The 24,998-nt window shown below is 46.0% G+C and overlaps 2 protein-coding genes across 2 annotated transcripts in view; both read left to right on the top strand.

The window, feature by feature from the left end:
* The first annotated feature begins 256 nt into the window (after positions 1–256).
* On the top strand, positions 257–1,880 carry LOC124677757. Its single transcript, XM_047213720.1, has 3 exons — positions 257–659; positions 862–1,008; positions 1,592–1,880. The coding sequence occupies exons 1-3, from the start codon at positions 512–514 to the stop codon at positions 1,681–1,683; spliced, it is 387 nt and encodes a 128-aa protein (XP_047069676.1). The 5' UTR covers positions 257–511; the 3' UTR covers positions 1,684–1,880.
* A 2,433-nt stretch (positions 1,881–4,313) lies between these two features.
* LOC124673571 (putative serpin-Z5) overlaps positions 4,314–24,998 on the top strand; it is a 62,118-nt gene continuing 41,433 nt past the window's right edge. The window contains exons 1-4 of the mRNA XM_047209620.1: positions 4,314–4,321; positions 4,734–5,190; positions 5,346–5,624; positions 9,888–9,914. Coding sequence (XP_047065576.1) covers positions 4,314–4,321; positions 4,734–5,190; positions 5,346–5,624; positions 9,888–9,914 — 771 coding nt within the window. The remainder of the gene's footprint in view (positions 4,322–4,733; positions 5,191–5,345; positions 5,625–9,887; positions 9,915–24,998) is intronic.

A 24,998-nucleotide genomic window follows, 5' to 3' on the forward strand; every position in this document is an offset into this window, starting at 1 on the left:
CCCCAAATCCCCCATGGCGCCGTTCTCAATCCCGCGCACCTCCCCGCCGTCGACTCCTCCCCCTGGCCGCGATGCTCCGTCATTCCGCCGCAGAGGGCTTGCGCATGCCGCCAAGTGGCTAGCGCCTCCAAGGGGGCAGCTTTTCCCCGCCTGGCCAGAAGCTGCCGACGGCGACCCCGGCTCCAAGGCGTTCCGGCGAGGCCGCCCCCCGTCCCCGGTGACCGCGGATCGCCAACGACCGGCCGCTTATCCCCTGGATTCGGCGACTTCTGCCTCCGTCAGCAACCTGCTCTTGTGCGTCGGAGCATGGGACGGCAGCGGCGGCCGTCGCGGTTCTGCCGACCGGGTCGGCGTCTGAGTCTGCCGCGTCGGTGCAGCTACCCTGACCAGAAGGACGCCGTCGAGCAGCTGGTTGCTTTCTGCCTAGGTCAGCCCTTCCTCCTCCTATGCTAGGTCTTCAATTTCTGCTCTGCAACAAGAACGCGTTGATGCACTGCTCACGCCCTTGTCAATGTCTTGTGCTGCGACATGCTGTATCGAGGTCTGCTGGTCTGCTGCTGGCTGCTTCCGGCGACAACCTACCGTAGCTGCTGCTGCTGTCGGCGGCCACCACTCCAACCCGCCCCTGCCTGCCACTTCCCCCAACCAGCTGCTGCCCGGTGAGCTCTCCCTTCTTATCCTCCATGTAATCTTGCTAAAGTTTGTTTTTTTATTTCTGTTGAATTGAATACATGTATACTCCAATGAAAAATTGTTGTGTGCACAGGCAGTAGTTGTACAAGCAACAGTATGTGCTCAACTGTTTGGACCGTTTGCTGTTTGTTATGCACATACAGTGCTGAAATCTTGCATATTTTTCAGGCTCAAAGCATATTGGAGGAGCGGTGCAAATCGGTGGCGAACGCCATCGGCGACATCTACAAGCGCAAAGGGTAGTCGCTCCAGGGGCTACGAGGTCTTCAGCACCACTCCTGCAAGTTGGTCTTCTCCGAGACCATCGCCTGCCAGGTTACAACCACCAAGCAACTCTCTGTTTGGTTTGGTATATGTTGGCATGCATGTATGGTTCAAGTGTGTTGCTGGGTTATGAATGAGTGAACAGTGGCAATCAATCTTGTCTTCTATGTATGATCCAAGTTGCCCTGTCATGTTGAAGATCGAATTGATTGCGTCTACTTTTTTTTTTCCATTCTAGATGTAGTGTGGTTGTAGTTGCAAATACATGTCATGATCGATTTTTTCTTGATTTAGAAATGTTGCTTAATGGGCTTGGCCATCCATTGATCTCCTGATGTAGGAGTAGTACTACCTAGCAGTGCATTCAGTTTATCACTGAGCTATCAAGCAAAACAGCGGAACTATTGTTTGCAGTAGCAGTTCCGGTTAGTCACATATATAACGAGCACCCAACACTGTTTGATTTCGAGTTGATTCTTTGTTTGCATAAGTAGCCAGCTTGTAATTCCGAGTTTGATTCTGTATGTAACCGCTGTATGCACTCTTTTTTATGAAATATTATTGGGTGTGTGAACCAAAAGTTTGAAAAACCAGTTTATTTCTTTCTAAAATTTGGAACATCCATGCTGTGCAGGATGTCGCCCCAAGGAACAACGCAGTGACGCCACTGTTGGTGTTAAGGAGATTGCCGGCATTGGCATCAGAAGGTGTCTAATTTTTTGTTGATACTAGTAGCCTTTGACGCGTGTGTCTAGTCAGTGATTGATGGTGGGGAGAGCATGGAAGAGGCTGTGCAGGATGAGGTTTGATGTGATGTAGGGTGTTTCAAGTGTTGCAAAATTTGGTCGCACACAGAAGCTTGTGAGAGCATGTAGTATACTCCTTAATTAATTTGCGCAAGTGTATTGTAGTATTGCATCAAAGGTGTTGTTATTTGGTGTATGATATAGAAGTCGATCGAGATGGAGTTAAGCGGAGAAGGTTGAAACACTCATGCATGGTTGAAACACGTTGGTTAGTAGCTAGGGAAGCGCTCCTTTGATCGCTTTGGGAAGGAAGGAAGGGCAAAGTCTGAAAACGTAACTAAGCGGCCCGCGATTGTTTTGTTTGAACAAGCAAGGAAAAGGAGATCGATCGAGGCGTCCGATATTTCTTTGCTCCCTTTTTTTTTGTGCACGCGGGCGCGTGGCGCGGAGAGAATTAAAAGCCCCGCCGCCATGCTTCTTCGATTCCAGCTCATTTAGGGCATCTCCAACCGGGCGACCCATCCCGCGCCCGCGCGTCCGGATGGGTCCAGCCGGACAAAAACCCGGCCCAGCGCGCGGACCCATCCCTAAAACGGATGCCCGCGGCGTCCGGGACGACGCAAACCCGGCCCAAATCTTGGCCGGGTTTGCGTGGCCGCGGACGCGAAAGGCCGGCCGCTCGCGTCCGCCCGCCGTCCGCCCCCGGCCCGCGTGTCATAGGCATAAGTAATATATTTCATTAAATAGAGAACTCATTACATTTTTTTTAGCTACTACTTCTATCCTATACGTACGGGGCCGGCGGCCTCGCCGGCGACTCCTCGCCGGCTCGCCGTCGGGGCCGTGGATTTCACTCGACGCGGCGGCTCGTACGCGTGAGGATTCCACTCCGGCTTTCTACGGGCCGGGTGGCGCGTCGGCCGGCGGCGCGGGCGTCGGCGGCGGCGCGGGCGGCTTCGCGGGCCTCGGCAGCCTTGGACGGAGGGCATCATCCTCCTCCTTTCCGCCGCCGCAGCTCGGGCGCGCTCGCGCTCCGCCTCTCGAGGCGGAACCATCCGCTTCCCGCATAGCTCAAGCTCCCGCAGGGCGGCGCGTTCCACGGCGGTGCGCGCCTCCGGGCGGACGCGGCCGGCTTCCGGGCCTCGTGGTTGCCCCGCCGCCGGCGCATGCGCTCTTGCCGGCCGCGCTCCGCCGACGCAGCATCCTCCCGGGCGCGCCGCTCGGGCGACGGCATCTGGATGAGGTCACGGGCTGCTCGCATAGCGAGCAGCTCGTTCTTCTTGCCGAGGAGGTCGCCTAAGCGGCGGCGGCCGGCCCGCCAGATGCCCTCGTGCTCCTTCGTCACGCGCGTGAGGTCGGCGAGACGCTCCTCGATGGCGGCGTTGATGTTCGCCGCCGCGAGGTCCTCCGCGGCGACGGGCTCCTCCGCGGCGTCCGCCCCTCCTCCACGGCCGCGTACCCGCCCGTCCGGGTCTCGTGCCGGCCCTCCGCGGCCGCCGCTTCCCCATCTCCGCGTCACCGGCCTTCTTTGCCGCCGCCTCGGCAGCCGACGCGGAGCGCCTCGTCGTCCGGCGACCCACCGCGAGTCCGCGCGCTCCTCCTCGTCCGTCCGCGGGAACCTCGGCCCGGCGGCGAGGAGAGCTTGGCCCATGTGGACCGAAGGGTGCGCGGCATGGCGCCGGAGAAGGTGGAGGGAAGAGAACGGTGATGCGGTCCGGGTGAGACCGCCGCCGTCTTTATAGCCGGCGGTCCGGCGGGAAACTTAGGCGCGAGCGCGCGCCAATGGCGTTTGCGCGCGGGAACCTTGGTGCGCGCGGGATCTTTCCGCGCGTTCCACCTCCCGCCATGGCTGTCCCGTCGAGGCCCGCCATGGCGCAGCGCGCCGCGCAGCGAAGACGAACCACGTGGCGTCTCTTTGGGTCGCCGCGTTGGGCGCCGCGTGCGACCCAAACGGACACGCGGACGCGGGGCGCTGTCCGCGTGTCCGGGCGGGCACGCAAACGGCCCAAAACGGACGGCCCAGCGCGTCCGTTTGGGTCGCCCGGTTGGAGATGCCCTTAATTCGTACCCGCCGAGATTCTCGCGCGTGAGAGCACCCCCACTCGTTGGCGCTCCCCACGCCCAAATCCGGCGAAATTTTCGTCCGGATTGGAGGAAGATTTGCCGTGGGGAGGAGTAGTTTCCCAGTCGTGTGCTCCCCAAGCGGCGTTTCTCGGGGAAAAAGAGGATGGCTCGAGGAATCCGGACGAAAGAGGAGACACGTGGGCGTGGACGGTTGGTTTAGCTCCATCCGGAGTCCCCGGGAGACCCCCGAGAAACCGAGGATGACATGGGGAGTCCGGACGAAAATAGGCTCAAATCCGGACCAAAACGATGAACCGGTCCGACGGACCGTTTGTCCGTCCGGATGAAAAAAGCTGACACGTGGGCCCACGTGGGAGACGAGTGAAGATGCTCTCAACACGCATCGCACGGCACAGCACACGCATTTAATGCATCGCGCGGTCCCATCCAGGTGCACCGGAGGACGACCGAGTCAGGCGCGCGGTCAGGCCACGGCCAGCGGGAGAAATCTTACGTAGTACCTACAACGTTGTATCTCCGAATAAAATGGCCAGGTGGGCCTGGAGCCCCGGCCGCATATGGTGGTGCCTATGGCCCAATTATGTTGAGGTTAATTATAAATACTTGGAGGACCTGACCTAAGAGCAAGTACAATAAGGCTGACTCACAGCATATAAGCACTAAAATAAGTGTTGTTGCTTAGGTGGATGAGCAGAAGTGGAGAGAGAAGAGAGATGGGCTCTCATGCAAGAGCTGCCTTGCACGTGCTCCTAGGCACTTTGTGAAGTATGTGTGATGCGCTTTTACACATAAAGTTATCAATCCTTAAAGCCAACTATTGTACAAGTTAGCTATAAGCTGACTATAGCTAGCCTTATAGCCAGCACCCGGCTGCACTATTAGAATTGCTCTAAGCATGTGGAGATATAGCTAAACTCACGTATACGCAAGATGGAAGCCCTGAAGGCGCTCGCCGTCCGCCGCGCGCCTTCCGAAACTATGCCGATCCATCTCGACGGAAGCCGCCGCGGCTGATCTCCCTGCCCGGTCACCGAGCTGCCGCTCCGGCCAGCAGGCGTTCGCTCTAGCGCTCAACAAGCGCCTCGCCGATGACGCTGCCAGGAGAAACGCCAACCTCATCTTCTCGCCCGCGGCGCTATCGCTGGTGACGGCCGGCGCCCGAGAGCGCACCCTCTCGAAGCTGCTCGGCGTCCTCGGCGCGCCTTCGCGGGACGACCTTGCTCGGTCAGTCCGTGTGCTGACGGAGCAGTCCCTGGCCGACCAGTCACAGAGGGCCGGGCCGCGCATCAACTTCTCGTGCAGCGTGTGGCATGATAGGACGAGGACTCTCAAGCCCGCCTACATCGACGCCGCCGCAAAGTCGTACAAGGCACAAACCGGCGCCCTAGACTTCCACGACAAGGTCATCAGTTAGTACTTATCAGTATCGATCTTTTCTTGCCGTACGCGATTATCTGTATATATACGTACACATGTAGAGAAGTAGAGATCGATGGGATTTTTTTTTGAAACGGATATCAATGTGAAATTAATGTGTGTGCGTATGTGGTGCTGCAGCCGGAGGAAGCAGCGACTCAAATCAACGCATGGGCGGCAGCATCCACAAACAATCTCATCGACAAAATCATCGACGCGAGCAGACTGTCCGATCTGACCGACCTCATGGTTGCTAACGCCGTCTACTTCAAGGGCAAGTGGAAAGAGCCTTTCGACAAGAAGAAGACCAAGGACGACAAGTTCTACCGCCTCGACGACAACACCGTCAACGTGCCCTTCATGCGAGATTCACGCAGGCAGCACATCGCCTGCCATGACGGGTTCAAGGTGCTCCAGCTTGTGATGACCCAGCGTACCACTGCATGGTGTAGTACACAAGTCGTTGACATAACACAAGTGAAACACCGTTCCACTCATATTACATCTCTCAGAGTGGTACAACAGAAACATATGCGAGTCCAAGGTATGTCTATAGAAGTACACACGAACTGTTTACATAAGATCAACACAACCTCCTACTTTACAGTGAGGTAAAACTTCAAAATAAAGCTCCAGAAGAACGACTCGTAGTCTATCTTATTGCTAACTCAAGTTCAAGAGCTACTTGGCTTGCTATAGAAATCTAGCTACTTAGGTGCTAGGATTAGGGAAAGGTTCCCTTCTATCACTAGTCTAGGTTTCCATTAGAGCTGATGCGGAAGTTGACTCCATTGACTTCTTTGATTGGATTCTTCATCTTGTTGCAGTTGACTCCCTTGTCTTTGAGTTCCACGGTAGTTTCTCCTTCGGTGCCTTGATCTAAGAAGGGGGTTCAAATGGGATAGAATGAGTACTAGCGTACTCAGCAAGTTCATATTAGGAAATATGTGTATCATGCACTAGCTACAACCATAGACCATAAAGTCATTGGCCAATGCAAGTTTTTGTAATTATTTCTTCAAAAGGTTTATTTTATTCTGAAAACTATGCCCGTCAGTCTTCACAGGTTGACCAGAACTTCGTGGAGTTCCTTTCCTGCCGCGTTCGCAGTTCCCTTCCCGAACGAGGAGTGACGATCACAATTCGAGATCCTCTGCGAGAGGTGCGTTACTTTTCCCATAAGAGACCTTATCCTTGATACCTATCCGAGATGCATGCTCGTCCACACTTCCTTGGTGTGAGGTCAGGTATAAGAACCAAGCCCACACCGCCTTCTCCGCGACTGCAAACCCACCCTTTTGTCCACCCGTACACCCCCAGTAGACTTCTCCCGATAATACGGCTTTACTCACGGTGCACTTTGGACAATCCATCATAGATCGTAGAGCCCAACATCACTAATGGATGGGGATTTAAAAGGCTATCCCAACCTACGACAGTGCCTCCAACACCCCGCCGGCTCTACCAATCCGTTGGCGTGCAGAAGAGAAAAGATACAGCTGACTTCCCCAAAGCCATTATAAATCTTATGGTCAACGCGATATGTACGGCGCTAGAATCACTGGATGGCATTGGTACTTAGTCCTAGATGAGTAGTACCCACGCAATGGAACCTCCACCATATCAACACATACCATGGTTCCATTGCCCACCACATAGTCATATTCATAATTGTAAAATAATACTTTGCTTTTCAATGCATGAGTGATAAGTATAGTACTTTGCATATAGTTTGATACAAATAATCAAATGACATGAGCAAGCGATGAACTTGCCTTTCTTGACTGCAAGATTATGCAGGCAAAAGCTTCGATACGTGAGAACTCCAAATGCTGAAATACCCTCATCGTCCGGTAAGGACAATGTTTAAAGAACTGGCAAAGATGCTATAATGCATAGTATGAGATGCAATCGTCCCGAGCGTAATCTAACCTCGATGATTTAGGATGTATGAGTCGTAAAGATTTCTTTAGAGTTGGTTGCACCTTTAGAATGGTTCTCAAACAAGGTTCTTATTAGGGTTTGGTTATATTAGTATCATAACCAAGTGGTATAAGACATAATAACAATCATACACATAAGAATAGTGATGGAATAGTATGTAAAGAACAGTTGTCAATTTTAAGTGCTACAGATCATGGTTGATGATTACTTATACTATACTTCAAAAGAATAACTTTTGAAGAACATGTTGTTTAAGAAATATTTAGTATTTCAAAGAAGGATTAGGCTTCTAAGGTTTGATTAACAGTAACTTTTGAAGAACAGGTTAAATAAGAACATGAACTACTATACATAGGTGTTATGGCTTTCTAGGGTTTACTATTGGATTCATTTAGTTCACTATTAGGAACTAGTTGGGTTCTTAAGTTGATTGGGTTTCTATATAGCAAGTATTAGCAGGTTTATTATGATGGTTGATTATGGTATCATATCAACGGATGGTTATCAAGATGGTTCTATAAATTAGCTATTAGGGCTTACTATGGTTTCACAATTGCTACATCAAGTACTCTCTAATGGCTTCTAAACTAAATGACTTATCATTTCCTAAGTAGGGTTTAGTAGAATAGGAACATGTGTTGTGAATTCTTACACAAAGTTGATACTAGGGTTCATAATTATGGTTCTACTAAATCATGATGTTTGAGGTTGATCCTAATGGTATGGTATATAGTAATAGGGATCAATGGTACTAATTCAATTAACAAGTTAGGGTTTATGCCTAGATGGCACTAGTGGATCATATAGGTTTTAATTAAGAATAGGGACATGAAATGATAATCTCATGTGACTTGGTTTTATGCTAGTGGATCATAAGAATGTATTCAATTGTTGCTTATTAAGGTTCTATATGTCAAGTAAATCTCACATGATCATATGTGACACATATCTAGGGTTTTAGAGTTGGTTCTAAGGTGGAATGATCACATGAAATAATGGGATCAAGGTCTTACTCAAATTGAAACTAGGGTTTCTAAATTATGGTACAACTCCTAAAATAATGATTTGGCAATATAGGTGTGGTTACTAATTACTTTGAAACAACATTAGTAATGGTTTGATATTTTATTAATTTTCACAAGATTTAATAATTAGAGCAACTCCTATTTAGGTTATAATTAAGAATCAGGGTTTAATTAGGTTTTAAAATATTTAATTTGTTAACTTAAGAATGTTGAAGTATATAAGTTTTGATTTACCAAAATAATATTGGCTTATAATATTTTCTTGAGTTATTACTATTTAAAGAAAATAGAAAATAGTAATTTGCAAATTAGGGTTTATGAATTACCACTAATAATTAAGTTAATGCAAATATGATAAATAAATTTAATCCTAACATTTTACTTAGTTACTCGAATAGTTAAAATTTAATTTTTACACTTAACAATTTATTGAATTCAAATTGTATTTTAAATAATTGAAATGGCATAATTAATAAGGTTAAAAATAAGTGAATTTTTATTTTGACACACATTTTTGTTTTATATTTTATTTGAGTAGAGTTTATTTTTGTGAGCATTTTGATATATTATTTGCATTTTTCTGAGTTGAAATGAATTTTCTATGATTTTTCAAAGTTTCAGTGGTTTTCTGGAATTTGTAATTAAACAAAAAGCTAAACGTACCGGTTCATACCTAGCTACAGACACTGACGAGTGGGGTCCTTTGACCAGTCAACTGCCACGCGGGCAGAAGACCGCCAAAGTTTCGACGTGACGGTGGACACACCCTCTCGCCGTCGGCTCGACGCCGGCGACCGCACGAGGCGGCGCCGCCAATACGAGGCCTCCGCGGACACGCGACTTGTACAGGTTCGGACCAGGAGACGATGGGGAACCATCTCGGTGGTGGCGGTTTTCCGAGAAACTCGCCGAGCATCGCCGGCAACCATGTGCTGCGGCGGCGCACTCCGGCCAAACCTCGAAACGAAGCTACGTGGCGATGCTAGGGAGGACTAATGGGTTCAGAAGATGCGCAAGCTCACCAGGAAGATGATGAGACCCTCGGCGAAGCTTGAGATGGTCGGAGACGATGGCAATTCAGCGTTTTCCAGCGAACCCAAGAGATTGGGTCCATGGCCTTGTAGTTTTCCCTCACTTCCTTGTTCTTCCGCCTTGAGGTGACAGACTTGCGAGGTGCATTGGATGCAAACTCATCACTTGAGCGATCATGTCTAGGGCGTCTCCGACCACCCCGAGAAGCACCACCTGTGAGAAGCAAAGACGGGTAGCAAAGAGAAGGTAATGCTCATAAGTCATGTAAGATACAGTAATATACTCGAGAAACATACTATAAGTCGGTACAAATCTAGACATGATAGATTGAAGCAAAAACTGCAGCGGCGATGAAGCTCCAGGCCGGATAATCCGGTGTCCCCTGGGGGCGGATAATCCGTCCTGGCCGGATAATCCGGCCCTGCGAAAGTTGCAGTTTTCCAATCAAAAGCTTGTCTAAGACTAGATCGGCCTCATAGCATGCAAGAGGAGTACACTACACGTGATTTGGAACAACTAGACACCAATTCCACCAAGAAAATAGCACATATAAAACACAACATCTAGGGTTAGAGATTGTGAATCATACCCACATCCATTGTGGAAACCGCTTGGAGGAGAAGGTAGCTAGGAAGGAGATGCACCCGATCCACCCAAGAACTCCGAGAGGGAGCGGACGGAGCGTCTCCGGCGAGGAGGAGGAGGTCCGGCGAACTTGAGAGGAGAAAGAGGAGAGAGAGGCGCGTGGGGGGTGGTGTGAACCGTTTGCCCCCCCGCGGCCTCGTCCTCAACCCTTTCAAGATCTGCCCAGGCCGGATAATCCGGCCCTAGCTTAGGGCGGATAATCCGGCCGGGCCGGATTTTCCGGGGTCTCCTGGGGCCGGATTATCCGGGGTTCTGGAAAATTCCAGAATCACCGGGAATCCGGCCCATCTTTCGTTGGTTATTTGCATGACCCATATGCGATGCAATAATGTATCACGTCACATATAAGGTGCAAATTTACCAATAAGATGGAGCAACCTAGATCATCCGACCGAAAAACCTCAAACTCCAAGTTTTTTACCAAACATGACAAATGAGCAAGATGGAAATGGCTTATAGGAGAGAGTAGGCTTAGGTTTTAGAAGATACAAACCGTTAATGGTACATGGTCACTCAAGTTTGCAAGATATGAGCAAATAAGGCCAAACTAGAGTGATTTCCCATAAGAACATGGAGTTGTCAAATAAAAGGCGATAAGATCCAAATAACTCCAACTCTTCACAAAGAAGAGTGTGGTGGCCTAGGCCACCATATATGAGTGTTGTGGCATGGCACCGCGAAGATATATCTTGGGTCCAAGCCACTACTCATCATTGAAGCTCACATATCAACATATGATATAAAGAGAATGATTCCTTAATGTTGGCATTATGGGGGAGGGATAGCTCAATAATTTAAACCGCACTCCCTATTTCCATGCCCACATCTAAACCAAATAAAGTTTTGAGACGAAGGTGTGTTTGCAAGATGGTCAAGCTATACTCCTTGAATCAATGATATTTAGCTCATTCCTCAAATAAGTGAACCTTGCTTCATCAAGAGGCTTCGTGAATATATCGGCAAGTTGATCTTTGGTAGGAACATAGATAAGCTCAATATCACCCCGGGCAACATGATCCCTAATGAAATGATTCCGGATCTCAATATGCTTCGTTCTTGAATGTTGCACCGGATTATAGGCAATCTTGATAGCACTTTCATTGTCACATAATAGAGGCACTTTGTCACAAATGACACCGTATTCCTTTAAAGTTTGCCTCATCCATAACAATTGAGTGCATCCACTTGCGGCGGCAACATATTCGGCTTCGGCGGTGGAGAGAGATATACAATTTTGCTTCTTAGATGACCAACACACCAAGGACCTACCAAGAAATTGGCAAGCCCCGGAGGTTGATTTCCTATCATCCTTGTCTCCCGCCCAATCCGCATCGGTGTATCCATTGAGAATAAAACTTGAGCCTTTGGGGTACCAAATACCATATCTTGGGGTATCAACCAAATATCGAAAGATTCTCTTGAGAGCTATCATGTGGCTCTCCTTAGGAGAAGCTTGATACCTTGCACACACACCAACACTCAACACTATGTCCGGTCTAGATGCACAAAGGTAAAGCAAGGATCCAATCATGGAGCGATATACCTTTTGATCCACCTCTTTACCATTGGGATCAAGTGCAAGATGACATTTGGTAACCATAGGAGTGGCAACACCTTTCATCTCGGTCATCTTGAACCTCTTGAGCATGTCTTGGAGATATTTTGCTTGGTTGATGAAGGTTCCTCCTCTCAATTGCTTGATCTCAAAACCAAGGAAGAACTTCATCTCTCCCATCATAGACATCTCAAACCTATCGGTCATAAGCTTTGAGAATTCATCATTGAAAGCTTTGTTAGTAGAGCCAAAGATAATATCATCAACATATAATTGGCAAACGAAAAGCTCCCCATTGACCCTCTTAGTAAAAAGAGTGGGATCGATTAGCCCAACATCAAACCCACGGTCTACCAATAATTCCTTAAGGTGCTCATACCAAGCTCTAGGAGCTTGTTTGAGACCATAAAGAGCTTTATCGAGCTTGTAGACATGGTTAGGGAAGTTGAGATCCTCGAACCCCGGGGGTTGCTTAACATAAACCTCTTCATGTATAGGACCATTAAGAAATGCACTTTTCACATCCATTTGTTGTAACTTAAAGTTATGATGCGATGCATAAGCAAGAAGGATACGGATGGACTCAAGGCGAGCCACGGGAGCATAGGTTTCTCCAAAGTCAATTCCCTCAACTTGAGAGAACCCTTGAGCCACCAATCTTGCCTTGTTCCTCACAACATTTCCAAACTCATCTTGCTTGTTCTTGAATATCCATTTAGTGCCAATAACATTGCGGCACTCCTTTGGCTTCTCTACTAAGGTCCACACTTTGTTGCGCTTGAAGTTGTTGAGTTCTTCGTGCATAGCTTCCAACCAATCCGAATCTTCAAGGGCTTCAAATACTTTCTTGGGTTCCACTAAGGAGATATAAGCATGATGGTTGCTAAAATTAGCCAATTGCCTTCTTGTGGAAACCTTTGCCCTTATATCACCAAGAACCTTATCATGAGTGTGATCACGAAGCTCAAGGTTCCTTTCTCTTCTTGCTAGACGACGGGCCTCGATCTCCTCCTTGGTTCTTCTTGGCCTTGGAGGTATCACTTGATCAACTTGATCTTTTGGGTCCCCGTCTTGACCTTCAACTTGAGCAACTACAATTTCTTGTGAGTGCTCAACATCATGTGCTTGATCTTGGACATCATTTGGTGCGGAGCAAATATCAAATGGATACTCGTCGGAACCATCATGAATTCTTGGTTGATCTTGACCTTGATCTTGTCCTTGATCTTGTCCTTGATCTTGCCCTTGATCTTGTCCTTGATCTTGCACACTAGAGGGAGGGTTTTGTTCTTGTTCTTGGGTTGGTGCATCATTTGCTTCACTTGATGGGGTTTGTTGATGTTGAGAAGATGAGGGCTCCACCGTGGTAGAGCATAGTCCTTCCCGAGACGCCACACCGTGTCCCTCAATGGGGCGGAAAAATCCCACACCCATTCTTACTATGGCATCTTGAGGTATTTCATCACCTGCACAAACATCAACTTGCCCCACTTGGGAGCCATCATTTTCTTCGAACCTCACACTACAAGATTCAATGATAATCCCGAAGGCTATATCAAAGATTCTATAAGTGTGAGACTCGGCACCGTAACCAACAAATATACCCTCCAAAGCTTTAGGAGCGAATTTAGATAAACGAACTCCTTTGATTTTGTAGAAACACTTACACCCGAACACCTTGAAGTATGAGATATTAGGCTTGTTCCCGGTGAGTATTTCATATGGAGTCTTGTTCAAGCCCTTGCGGAGATAGAGCCGGTTGGAGGAGTGACAAGCGGTGGAGATGGCTTCGGCCCAAAAGTTATAGCGGGATTTATACTCCGCCATCATAGACCTTGCCATATCCATAAGAGTCCTGGTTCTTCCTCTCCGCAACACCATTTTGTTGAGGGGTGTAAGCAGCGGAATATTGATGACGAATCCCCTCATCACTAAGAAAATCATTGAGTGTGTAGTTCTTGAACTCGGAGCCGTTGTCACTTCTTATTGCCATAATGAGGAGGTTGTGTTGGCGTTGCACCTCGGTAGCAAAGTCAATGAATATTTGTTGAGTCTCATCTTTCGTCTTGAGAAAGTAGACCCAAGTGTATCTTGAGTAGTCATCGACAATCACCAAGCAATGTTTCTTCGCACCAAGACTTGCATGAGTAACGGGACCAAAGAGATCCACATGAAGGAGCTCCAAGATCCTCTTGGAAGAGATAATGGTCTTGCTTGGATGCGGAGAGTCATGCATTTTGCCTTCAACACAAGCCCTACAAACATGATCTTTGGCAAAAGACACATTTTCCATTAGTCCCACAATATGGTTCCCCTTGTGAAGACTTTGCAAAGTTCTCATGTTGACATGGGCTAGGCGGCGATGCCACAACCAACCCACGTCCGCCTTTCCAAATAGGCACATCGCACTTGTCGTGGTGGTCCCCGAAAAGTCCACCACATACAAGTTGTGTTCGCGATACCCAACGAATGCGACTTTTAGAGTCTTGCTCCACAAGAGGACTGATGTCTACGGGAGCTTCTATTCTTGTAGACAGTGTTGGGCCTCCAAGAGCAGAGGTTTGTAGAACAGCAGCAAGTTTCCCTTAAGTGGATCACCCAAGGTTTATCGAACTCAGGGAGGAAGAGGTCAAAGATATCCCTCTCATGCAACCCCGCAACCACAAAGCAAGAAGTCTCTTGTGTCCCCAACACACCTAATAGGTGCACTAGTTCGGCGAAGAGATAGTGAAATACAGGTGGTATGAATAAGTAGTAGCAACGGCACCGGAAAAGTGCTTTGCCCAGGACAAGAAACAAGCAAGTAGTAACGCAGCAAGTAGTAACGCAGTAAAACAAGAAACAAACATCGATAGCGTATTTAGGAACAAGGCCTAGGGATTAGACTTTCACTAGTGGACACTCTCAACATTGATCACATAACGTAATAGATAAATGCATACTCTACACTTTTGTTGGATGATGAACACATTGCGTAGGATTACACGAACCCTCAATGCCGGAGTTAACAAGCTCCACAATAATGCTCATATTTTAGTAACCTTTAGTGTAAGATAGATCAAAAGACTAAACCAAGTACTAGCATAGCATGCACACTCGTCACCTTCATGCATATGTAGGAGGAATAGATCACATCAATATTATCATAGCAATAGTTAACTTCGCAATCTACAAGAGATCATGATCATAGCATAAACCAAGTACTAACACGGTGCACACACTCGTCACCTTTGCACACGTGCGTGAGGAATAAAACTACTTTAATAACATTGCTAGAGTAGCACATAGATAAATTGTGATACAAACACATTGCAATCATAAAGAGATATAAATAAGCACCTCACTATGCCATTCAACAAGTGAATAAGTATTCTGTGAAATATAGCCTAAGAGACCCACACGGTGCACACACTCGTCACCTTTACACACGTGGGACAAGGAGTCTCCGGAGATCACATAAGTAAAACTCACTTGACTAGCATAATGACATCTAGATTACAAGCATCATCATATGAATCTCAATCATGTAAGGCAGCTCATGAGATTATTGTATTGAAGTACATAGGAGAGAGATGAACCACATAGCTACCGGTACAGACCCCGAGCCTCGATGGAGAACTACTCCCTCCTCATGGGAGCAACAGCGGTGATGAAGATGGCGGTGGAGATGGCAGCGGTGTCGATGGAGAAGCCTTCCGGGGCACTTCCCCGCTCCGGCAGGGTGCCGGAACGAGACTCCCGTCCCCGGATCTTGGCTTCGCGATGGCGGCGGCTCCGGAAGGTTTTCCGTATCGTGGTTTTTCGTATCGTGGTTTTCGCGACGGAGGCTTTATATAGGCGAAGAGGCAGCGCAGAGGGTCGAAGGGGTGGCCACACCATATGGCGGCGCGGCCGTGGCCCGGGCCGCGCCGGCCTATGGTCCGGGGGCCCAGTGCCCCCTCCGGTCCTTCCCGGTGTTCTGGATGCTTCCGGTGAAAATAGGAACCCGGGTCTTGATTTCGTCCGATTCCGAGAATATTTCGTTACTAGGATTTCGAAACCAAAAACAGCAGTAAAACAAGAACCGGCACTTCGGCATCTTGTTAATAGGTTAGTTCCGTAAAATGCACGAATATGACATAAAGTGTGCATAAAACATGTAGGTATCATCAATAATATGGCATAGAACATAAGAAATTATCGATACGTCGGAGACGTATCAAGCATCCCCAAGCTTAGTTCTGCTCGTCCCGAGCAGGTAAAACGATAACAAAGATAATTTCTGAAGTGATATGCCATCATAACCTTGATCATACTATTTGTAAACATATGTAATGAATGCAGCGATCAAAACAATGGTAATGACATGAGTAAACAAGTGAATCATAAAGCAAAGACTTTTCATGAATAGTACTTCAAGACAAGTATTAATAAGTCTTGCATAAGAGTTAACTCATAAAGCAATAAATCAAAGTAAAGGCATTGAAGCAACACAAAGGAAGATTAAGTTTCAGCGGTTGCTTTCAACTTGTAACATGTATATCTCATGGATAATTGTCAACATAGAGTAATATAACAAGTACAATATGCAAGTATGTAGGAATCAATGCACAGCTCACACAAGTGTTTGCTTCTTGAGGTGGAGAGAAATAGGTGAACCGACTCAACATAAAAGTAAAAAGAATGGTCCTTCAAAGAGGAAAGCATCGATTGCTATATTTGTGCTAGAGCTTTGGTTTTGAAAACATAAAGAGAGCATAAAAGTAAAATTTTGAGAGGTGTTTGTTGTTGTCAACGAATGGTAGTGGGCACTCTAACTACCTCATCAACCAGTACTTTCAAGAGCGGCTCCCATGAAGGACGTTATCTCTACCAAAGCAAGGTAGATCATCCCTCTTCTCTTTTGTTTGCACATGTACTTTAGTTTAGTTTTTCTTTATTTATGGATGACACTCCTCCCAACCTTTTGCTTACACAAGCCATGGCTAACCGAATCCTCTGGGTGCCTTCCAACAATCACATACCATGAAGGAGTGTCTATTTGCAAAATTAAGTTGCTTACCGATGAATCGTAGCAAAACATGTGAAGAGAATTATTAATGCAAGTTAATTAATCTGGGCCGGGAACCCCATTGCCAGCTCTTTTTGCAAAATTATTGGATAAGCGGATGTGCCACTAGTCCATTGTGAAAGTCCTGTCAAGTAAATGACAAGATCGAAAGATAAAACACCACATACTTCCTCATGAGCTATAAAACATTGACACAAATCAGAGGTGATAAATTTTGAATTATTTAAAGGTAGCACTCAAGCAATTTACTTTGGAATGGCGGAGAAATACCATGTAGTAGGTAGGTATGGTGGACACAAATGGCATAGTAGTTGGCTCAAGGATTTTGGATGCATGAGAAGTATTCCCTCTCGATACAAGGCTTAGGCTAGCAAGGTTATTTGAAACAAACACAAGGATGAACCGGTGCAGCAAAACTCACATAAAAGACATATTGTAAACATTATAAGACTCTACACCGTCTTCCTTGTTGTTCAAAACTCAATACTAGAAATTATCTAGACTTTAGAGAGACCAATTATGCAAACCAAATTTTAGCAAGCTCTATGTATTTCTTCATTAATAGGTGCAAAGCATATGATGCAAGAGCTTAAACATGAGCACAACAATTGCCAAGTATCACATTATCCAAGACATTATAGCAATTTACTACATGTATCATTTTCCAATTCCAACCATATAACAAATTAACGAAGAAGAAACTTCGCCATGAAAATTAAAAGCTAAGAACACATGTGTTCATATGAACCAGCGGAGCGTGTCTCTCTCCCACACAAGCATTTATTCAAACAAAAACAAAAACAAAAGCACACAGACGCTCCAAGTAAAGTACATAAGATGTGGCCGAATAAAAATATAGTTTCAAGAGAAGGAACCCGATAATTTGTCGATGAAGAAGGGGATGCCTTGGGCATCCCCAAGCTTAGACGCTTGAGTCTTCTTAGAATATGCAGGGGTGAACCACCGGGGCATCCCCAAGCTTAGAGCTTTCACTCTCCTTGATCATAGTATATCATCCTCCTCTCTTGACCCTTGAAAACTTCCTCCACACCAAACTCGAAACAAACTCATTAGAGGGTTAGTGCATAATCAAAAACTCACATGTTCAGAGGTGACACAATCATTCTTAACACTTCTGGACATTGCTCAAAGCTACTGGAAGGTAATGGAACAAAGAAATCCACCCAACACAACATAAAGAAGCAATGCGAAATAAAAGGCAGAATCTGTCAAAACAGAATAGTCCGTAAAGACGAATTTTAAAAGGGCACCAGACTTGCTCAAATGAAAATGCCCAAATTGAATGAAAGTTGCGTACATATCTGAGGATCACTCACGTAAATTGGCATAATTTTCTGAGTTACCTACAGAGAATTAGACCCAGATTCGTGACAGCAAAGAAATCTGAACCTGCAAGTAATCCAAATCTAGTACTTACTTTACTATCAAAGACTTTACTTGGCACAACAAAACATAAAACTAAGATAAGGAGAGGTTGCTACAGTAGTAAACAACTTCCAAGACACAAATATAAAACAAAGTACTGTAGCAAAATAACACATGGGTTATCTCCCAAGAAGTTCTTTCTTTATAGCCATTAAGATGGGCTCAGCAGCTTTAATGATGCACTCGCAAGAAATAGTAGTTGAAGCAAAAGAGAGCATCAAGAGGCAAATTCAAAACACATTTAAGTCTAACATGCTTCCTATGCATAGGAATCTTGTAAATAAACAAGTTCATGAAGAGCAAAGTAACAAGCATAGGAAGATAAAACAAGTGTAGCTTCAAAAATTTCAGCACATAGAGAGGCATTTTAGTAACATGAAAATTTCTACAACCATATTTTCCTCTCTCATAATAACTTTCAGTAGCATCATGAGCAAACTCAACAATATAACTATCACATAAAGCATTCTTATCATGAGTCTCATGCATAAAATTATTACTCTCCACATAAGCATAATCAATTTTATTAGTTGTAGTGGGAGCAAATTCAACAAAGTAGCTATCATTATTATTCTCATCAAGTGTAGGAGGCATAGTATAATCACAATAAAATTTACTCTCCATAGTAGGTTGTACCAAAAGACCACTATTATAATCATCATAAATAGGAGGCAAAGTATCATCAAAGAAAATTTTCTCCTCAATGCTTGGGGGACTAAAAAGATCATGAAAACCAGACTTCCCCAAGCTTAGAACTTTCTACATTATTATCAACAATGGTGTTCAAAGCGTTCATACTAATATTACTACCAAAGCATGCAAATAAGATTTCATAGGTTTTTTAATTTTCGCATCAAACAATCCATGTTTTAAATCAGGAAATAGAATAAGAAGCTCATTGTTGTCCATTATGCCAAACTAGTGTAAACAAGAAACAAAAAGATGCAATTGCAGGATCTAAAGGAAATAGCTTCGAGCACACACACAACGGCGCTGTAAAAGTACTTTACCCGGGACCGGAGTATGAGTGCCTTTTTACCTTTCCTCCTCAGCAACGGCGCCTTAAAAGTGCTTGATGTCTACGGGAGCTTCTATTCTTGTAGACAAGTGTTGGGCCTCCAAGAGCAGAGGTTTGTAGAACAAGCAGCAAGTTTCCCTTAAGTGGATTACCCAAGGTTTATCGAACTCGTGGAGGAAGAGGTCAAAGATATCCCTCTCATGCAACCCCGCAACCACAAAGCAAGAAGTCTCTTGTGTCCCCAACACACCTAATAGGTGCACTAGTTCGGCGAAGAGATAGTGAAATACAGTGGTATGAATAAGTAGTAGCAACGGCACCGTAAAAGTGCTTTGCCCAGGACAAGTAAACAAGCAAGTAGTAACGCAGCAGAGAGTAACGCAGAGAAACAAGAAACAAGCAGACGATAGCAGTATTTAGGAACAAGGCCTAGGGATTAGACTTTCACTAGTGGACACTCTCAACATTGATCACATAACAGTAATAGATAAATGCATACTCTACACTTTTGTTGGATGATGAACACATTGCGTAGGATTACACGAACCCTCAATGCCGGAGTTAACAAGCTCCACAATAATGCTCATATTTTAGTAACCTTTAGTGTAAGATAGATCAAAAGACTAAACCAAGTACTAGCATAGCATGCACACCGTCACCTTCATGCATATGTAGGAGGAATAGATCACATCAATATTATCATAGCAATAGTTAACTTCGCAATCTACAAGAGATCATGATCATAGCATAAACCAAGTACTAACACGGTGCACACACTCGTCACCTTTGCACACGTGCAGGAGGAATAAAACTACTTTAATAACATTGCTAGAGTAGCACATAGATAAATTGTGATACAAACACATTGCAATCATAAAGAGATATAAATAAGCACCTCACTATGCCATTCAACAAAGTGAATAAGTATTCTCGTGAAATATAGCCTAAGAGACCCACACGGTGCACACACTCGTCACCTTTACACACGTGGGACAAGGAGTCTCCGGAGATCACATAAGTAAAACTCACTTGACTAGCATAATGACATCTAGATTACAAGCATCATCATATGAATCTCAATCATGTAAGGCAGCTCATGAGATTATTGTATTGAAGTACATAGGAGAGAGATGAACCACATAGCTACCGGTACAGCCCCGAGCCTCGATGGAGAACTACTCCCTCCTCATGGGAGCAGCAGCGGTGATGAAGATGGCGGTGGAGATGGCAGCGGTGTCGATGGAGAAGCCTTCCGGGGCACTTCCCCGCTCCGGCAGGGTGCCGGAACGAGACTCCCGTCCCCGCATCTTGGCTTCGCGATGGCGGCGGCTCCGGAAGGTTTTCCGTATCGTGGTTTTTCGTATCGTGGTTTTCGCGACGGAGGCTTTATATAGGCGAAGAGGCGGCGCAGAGGGTCGAAGGGGTGGCCACACCATATGGCGGCGCGGCCGTGGCCCGGGCCGCGCCGGCCTATGGTCCGGGGGCCCAGTGGCCCCCCTCCGGTCCTTCCCGGGTGTTCTGGATGCTTCCGGTGAAAATAGGAACCCGGGTCTTGATTTCGTCCGATTCCGAGAATATTTCGTTACTAGGATTTCTGAAACCAAAAACAGCAGTAAAACAAGAACCGGCACTTCGGCATCTTGTTAATAGGTTAGTTCCAGAAAATGCACGAATATGACATAAAGTGTGCATAAAACATGTAGGTATCATCAATAATATGGCATAGAACATAAGAAATTATCGATACGTCGGAGACGTATCAAGGACCACAATATCATTATCAATAAAGACGGCGAAACCCATCTTGCCAAGGGCGGAAACGGAAAGAAAATTGTAACCAAGGGTTTTGACAAGCATGACATCCACAAGAGTAATGTTGTGTGCAACCACAACCTTGCCAAAACCCAATACCTCAAAGAATTATCGCCAAAGGAGACGGTGATATGATTTATGTTGGGCCTCAACTCTTTGACGAGGTTCTTGCCGCCGGTCATATGACTTGTACATCCACTATCAAGTACCCATTTTGAACCTCCGCAGCATAGTCCTACATGAGATCAATTCTTGGATTTAGGTACCCATTTTTCAATGGGTCCTCTTTTGTTAGCAACAAGGGTCTTTGGAACCCAAATAGACCAAGCAACATAACCATCATATGGACCAACATATTTAGCATAGACATCACCATAATAATCTTTAAAGAGAACATAGTGAGGGTTATCTATTCCCGCACCATCATCATTAATGGTATTGCCCTTTCGGGTTTCACCATTAGCTTTTTCATGTGCGGGCTTGGTCTTTTTCTTGTTTGCCTTTTTAGCCTTGGTATTATAACCAAGTCCCTCCTTCCCATTGTTTGACCTTTGCTTACTCAAAAGATCATCCAAGGAAAGTTTACTTTGGGGAGAGGAGGCCTTAGCAAGTTCATCTTTCAACCTAGCATTTTCCCCAATAATATTTGCATGATCACATGAAGGAGTAGAGATACTAGGTATGTCATATGAAGCAAGCCTAATTTGAAGTTGCTCATAAGACTCGGAGAGGAGAGAGTATTCACTCTTCAAGGCTTTGTGATCCTTGTCTAGTTCATCTAGATCCTTCACAAGTTTCTCATGATCAACACCAAATTTGGCCTTTTCCTTTATAAGCACTTTAGTCTTAGCTCTAGCAAGATCTCTAGCTTTAGTGAGCTTGTTAAGTTTATCTTGAGGTTCTTCCGCACTTTCTAGCTTCTCTTCAAGAGATGCTATAGTTTCTTGACATTCCTCAAGAGCATTTTTAAGAGCATGTATTTCTAGAGAGTCTTCTCTCTCTATTTGGCACTTTTTCTCAAGAGTATCATTTAGTTGAGCCATACAAACCATGAGACTTGAAACATGCTTCTTAGTGTTACCTTGTAGGTTACTAATGAAATCATCAAACTCTAGCATTTCTTGTTTCACTTTTAGACTAGCGGGGTCAACCCCTAGATCATTAGCAATCTTAGGCATAGAGGGGTTAGGAGATGATACCTCGAAGATTTAGCCATGAGGCAACTTTCTTCCTCCACATGAATGACCTCATTGGGAGATTCACTTGTTGATGAAGAGTTAGTAGCGAGGGAGGCAAGGGCAACCAATCCATTTGAGGTTGCATCTTCTTCATCATCAACATCTTCATCTCCGGAGGTGTACTCTTCTTGAGTTGATAGCACAATAGATGTGTCCAAGGTGGACCTTGCCATGAAGCAATGTGCATTCTTGCGTTGAGGGTTCTCATTGGGTGAATCAAAGAGAGAGGAAGAGGGAATGTTGGTGGTGACAATGGCGGCCACTTCTCTTGAGCTTTCCTCTTCATCATCATCACTAGCACTTGCAATCTCATCGGAAGAGTATTCTTCATTAGCCACTAGCACAATCCTTGAGGGCCTCTTGCCGTTCTTGTTCTTGTTGTAGAATTTCTTGTTGAGGGGCTTTGAATATTTGCCCTTTGAGTCTTTGCTCTTGTCCTTGGGGATGAGCCTTCCACCATGAGTCTCCCTATTCTCATAGGGACATTCGGCAATGAAATGGCGCTTGTCATTGCAATTGTAGCAAGATCTTGTTCTTGGGCCCGAGCTTGAGGGACCCCTTGAGTTGTTTCTCTTGATGTTGTCCTCCTTGGCCTTGGAAGGATCAATCCAAAAGGTGTTTGCATGGAATGCCATGTGGTCATGGTAGTGGTGTTCCAAGTCTTCCGGATAGGTCATGCTCCAAGACGCCCTATAAGATTCTTGAGGAATCACTTCTTGCACGGGGTTGACCACCAAGGCAAGGTTGGACCCTTTTGTCATCCCAATGGCACGATTGCGGGAATCATGAGAGTTTTGCTCAAGGACCTTGAGAGCTTGCATCTCGTGCACGGCTTGTTGAGAGGTGAGAGAGGCATAGCATTCTCTTCCGACAAGAGTCTTGACATCAATAGGCTCGAACGGCATCATGCACTCAATGTACTTCTCCTTGATCCAAGAGTCATTAATGTGAGAGGCTCCAACAATCCGGAAGGCGTCGACAACGGTGAGAAGTCTTCCATACATGTCTTCATGATCTTCATCCGGAAGCCTCATGAATCCTTCGGCTTTATTCCGAAGAGCATTATACTTGTTCCTTCTTGTGCTCTCACTTCCAATGCAACCCGCGGCCAAAGCATCCCAAGCATCCTTGGCGGTGGTGAAATGTCGAACACGAGACAACTCCTTTGTCCCCACGGCGGTTTGAATCATGTGCAAGGCGGTGTTGTTGAGTTGACTATCAACTGCTTCTCTTCTAGTCAACTTCTTGGGGTTGTAAGGATTGAAGCCTTCCTCAATGATTCTCCAAAGTTCATTGGAGGCACTGCGAACATGAGAGCTAAACTCAAATTGCCAAGTACCGTAATCATTAACGGAAAACTTAGGTGGGTCGCCCCGGATGTTTATATGAGGATGGGGAACCGGTATATCGGGTGATTGGAAAGGTGGAGCTACTCGATTGTAGCTCTCACTCCCACTAGTTCCCTTGGGAGATGCAATGGGGGGTTTGATAGTTTTTAAGTTATCACCATTCATGGGTGCGGTAGCGGAGGGTAATACCGAAGTATCACCCTCTACCACCACATCCGTGATATTAACCTCTATGGTGGGAGCCACGGGACGGGGAGGGGTCAAAAGCTCGGAAATCATTTTTCTCATGCTTTCCGTTTGAGCATCCATGTATGACTTCAACGAATTGATATCATCCATGGTGACCGGCCTAGTCTCCCCTTCCGATGGTCCATCCTCCGGCATACTCTTAGGCGGTTAAGCTCGAAATAAGAGCCGAGGCTCGATACCAATTGAAAGGATCGTATGCCGCACCTAGAGGGGGGTGAATAGGTGCTAACCAATTTTTAGTTCTTTTTCAATTTAGGCTTGACACAAAAGGTAAATTCTCTAGATATGCAACTAAGTGAATTTACCTATATGACAAGGCTAACAACTAAGCAAGATATAGCTAAGCAATATAGAGATAGAATAGGATAGAGGTAACCGAGAGTGGAGCACGCGATGACATGGAGATGATTCCCGTAGTTCCCTTCCTTTGCAAGAAGGTACGTCTACGTTTGGAGGAGTGTGGTTGCTACGAAAGCCAAACCAACAGCCACGAAGGCTTCACTCAGATCTCCGGTGAGCAACGCCACGAAGGCCTAGCCCACTTCCACTAAGGGATTTCCTCGAGGCGGAAACCGGGCCTTTACAAGGTTCTTGGGGCACACATCCACAACCAAATTGGAGGCTCCCAAATCTGTTACAACACAACAATCAACAACAATACATCAACACAAATCAACTAGGGAACCAAATAGGAACACTAGCATGAGATCCCTCAAACAAGAGAGGGGGAAATGAAGAACGCTCGGTGAGGATGTAGATCGGTGTCTTCTCCTTCGAATCTCCAAAGATCAAGAGCTTTGGTTGGGGGAGGAAGGAGATCTTGCAAATCTTGAGTTTCTTGAGGTGGCTCTAATGGAGGTGGCTTGGCAGATTTCTTGTGCAATGATTGAGCAAGCAACCAAGGTAGAAGAAGGGGGGTATTTATACCCCCCCCTCAAAAATGAGCTGTTGCAGCTTCCGGGGGGCCGGATATTCCGGCCTAAGTAAGGGCCGGATAATCTGGCCCCCCGGATAATCCGGCCTTCGGGACAAAACTGTGACTTTATCCGGCCAAATGTCCGGCCCTATGCCAGACTTGTTTTTCTTCCAGTCCTTAGCCAAATTCGAGGGGGCCGGATATTTCCAAAATATCCGGCCCGGATATTCCGGCCCTGGTACAATACCGGGACAATATCCGGGCAAAAATCCGGCCCCTATACTGCGCTGCTTTTCCTCGAAGACTTAGCCAAAATCAGGGGGCCGGATATTGTTGAAATATCCGGCCCGGATTATCCGGCCTGACCAACTTTGCTGTTTTTCTTTTGACAGACCGACCAAATCCAACACACAAGAATATGTATATATGTAATCCCTGTACCACTTAAACAAACATTAGTGTATCACATATATTGACATCAAACACACAAAACATAATGTGAGAGATGTTCTTTC

This window comes from Lolium rigidum, chromosome 7 (assembly GCF_022539505.1).
Source record: "Lolium rigidum isolate FL_2022 chromosome 7, APGP_CSIRO_Lrig_0.1, whole genome shotgun sequence".
NCBI classification, from domain to species: Eukaryota; Viridiplantae; Streptophyta; class Magnoliopsida; order Poales; family Poaceae; genus Lolium; species Lolium rigidum.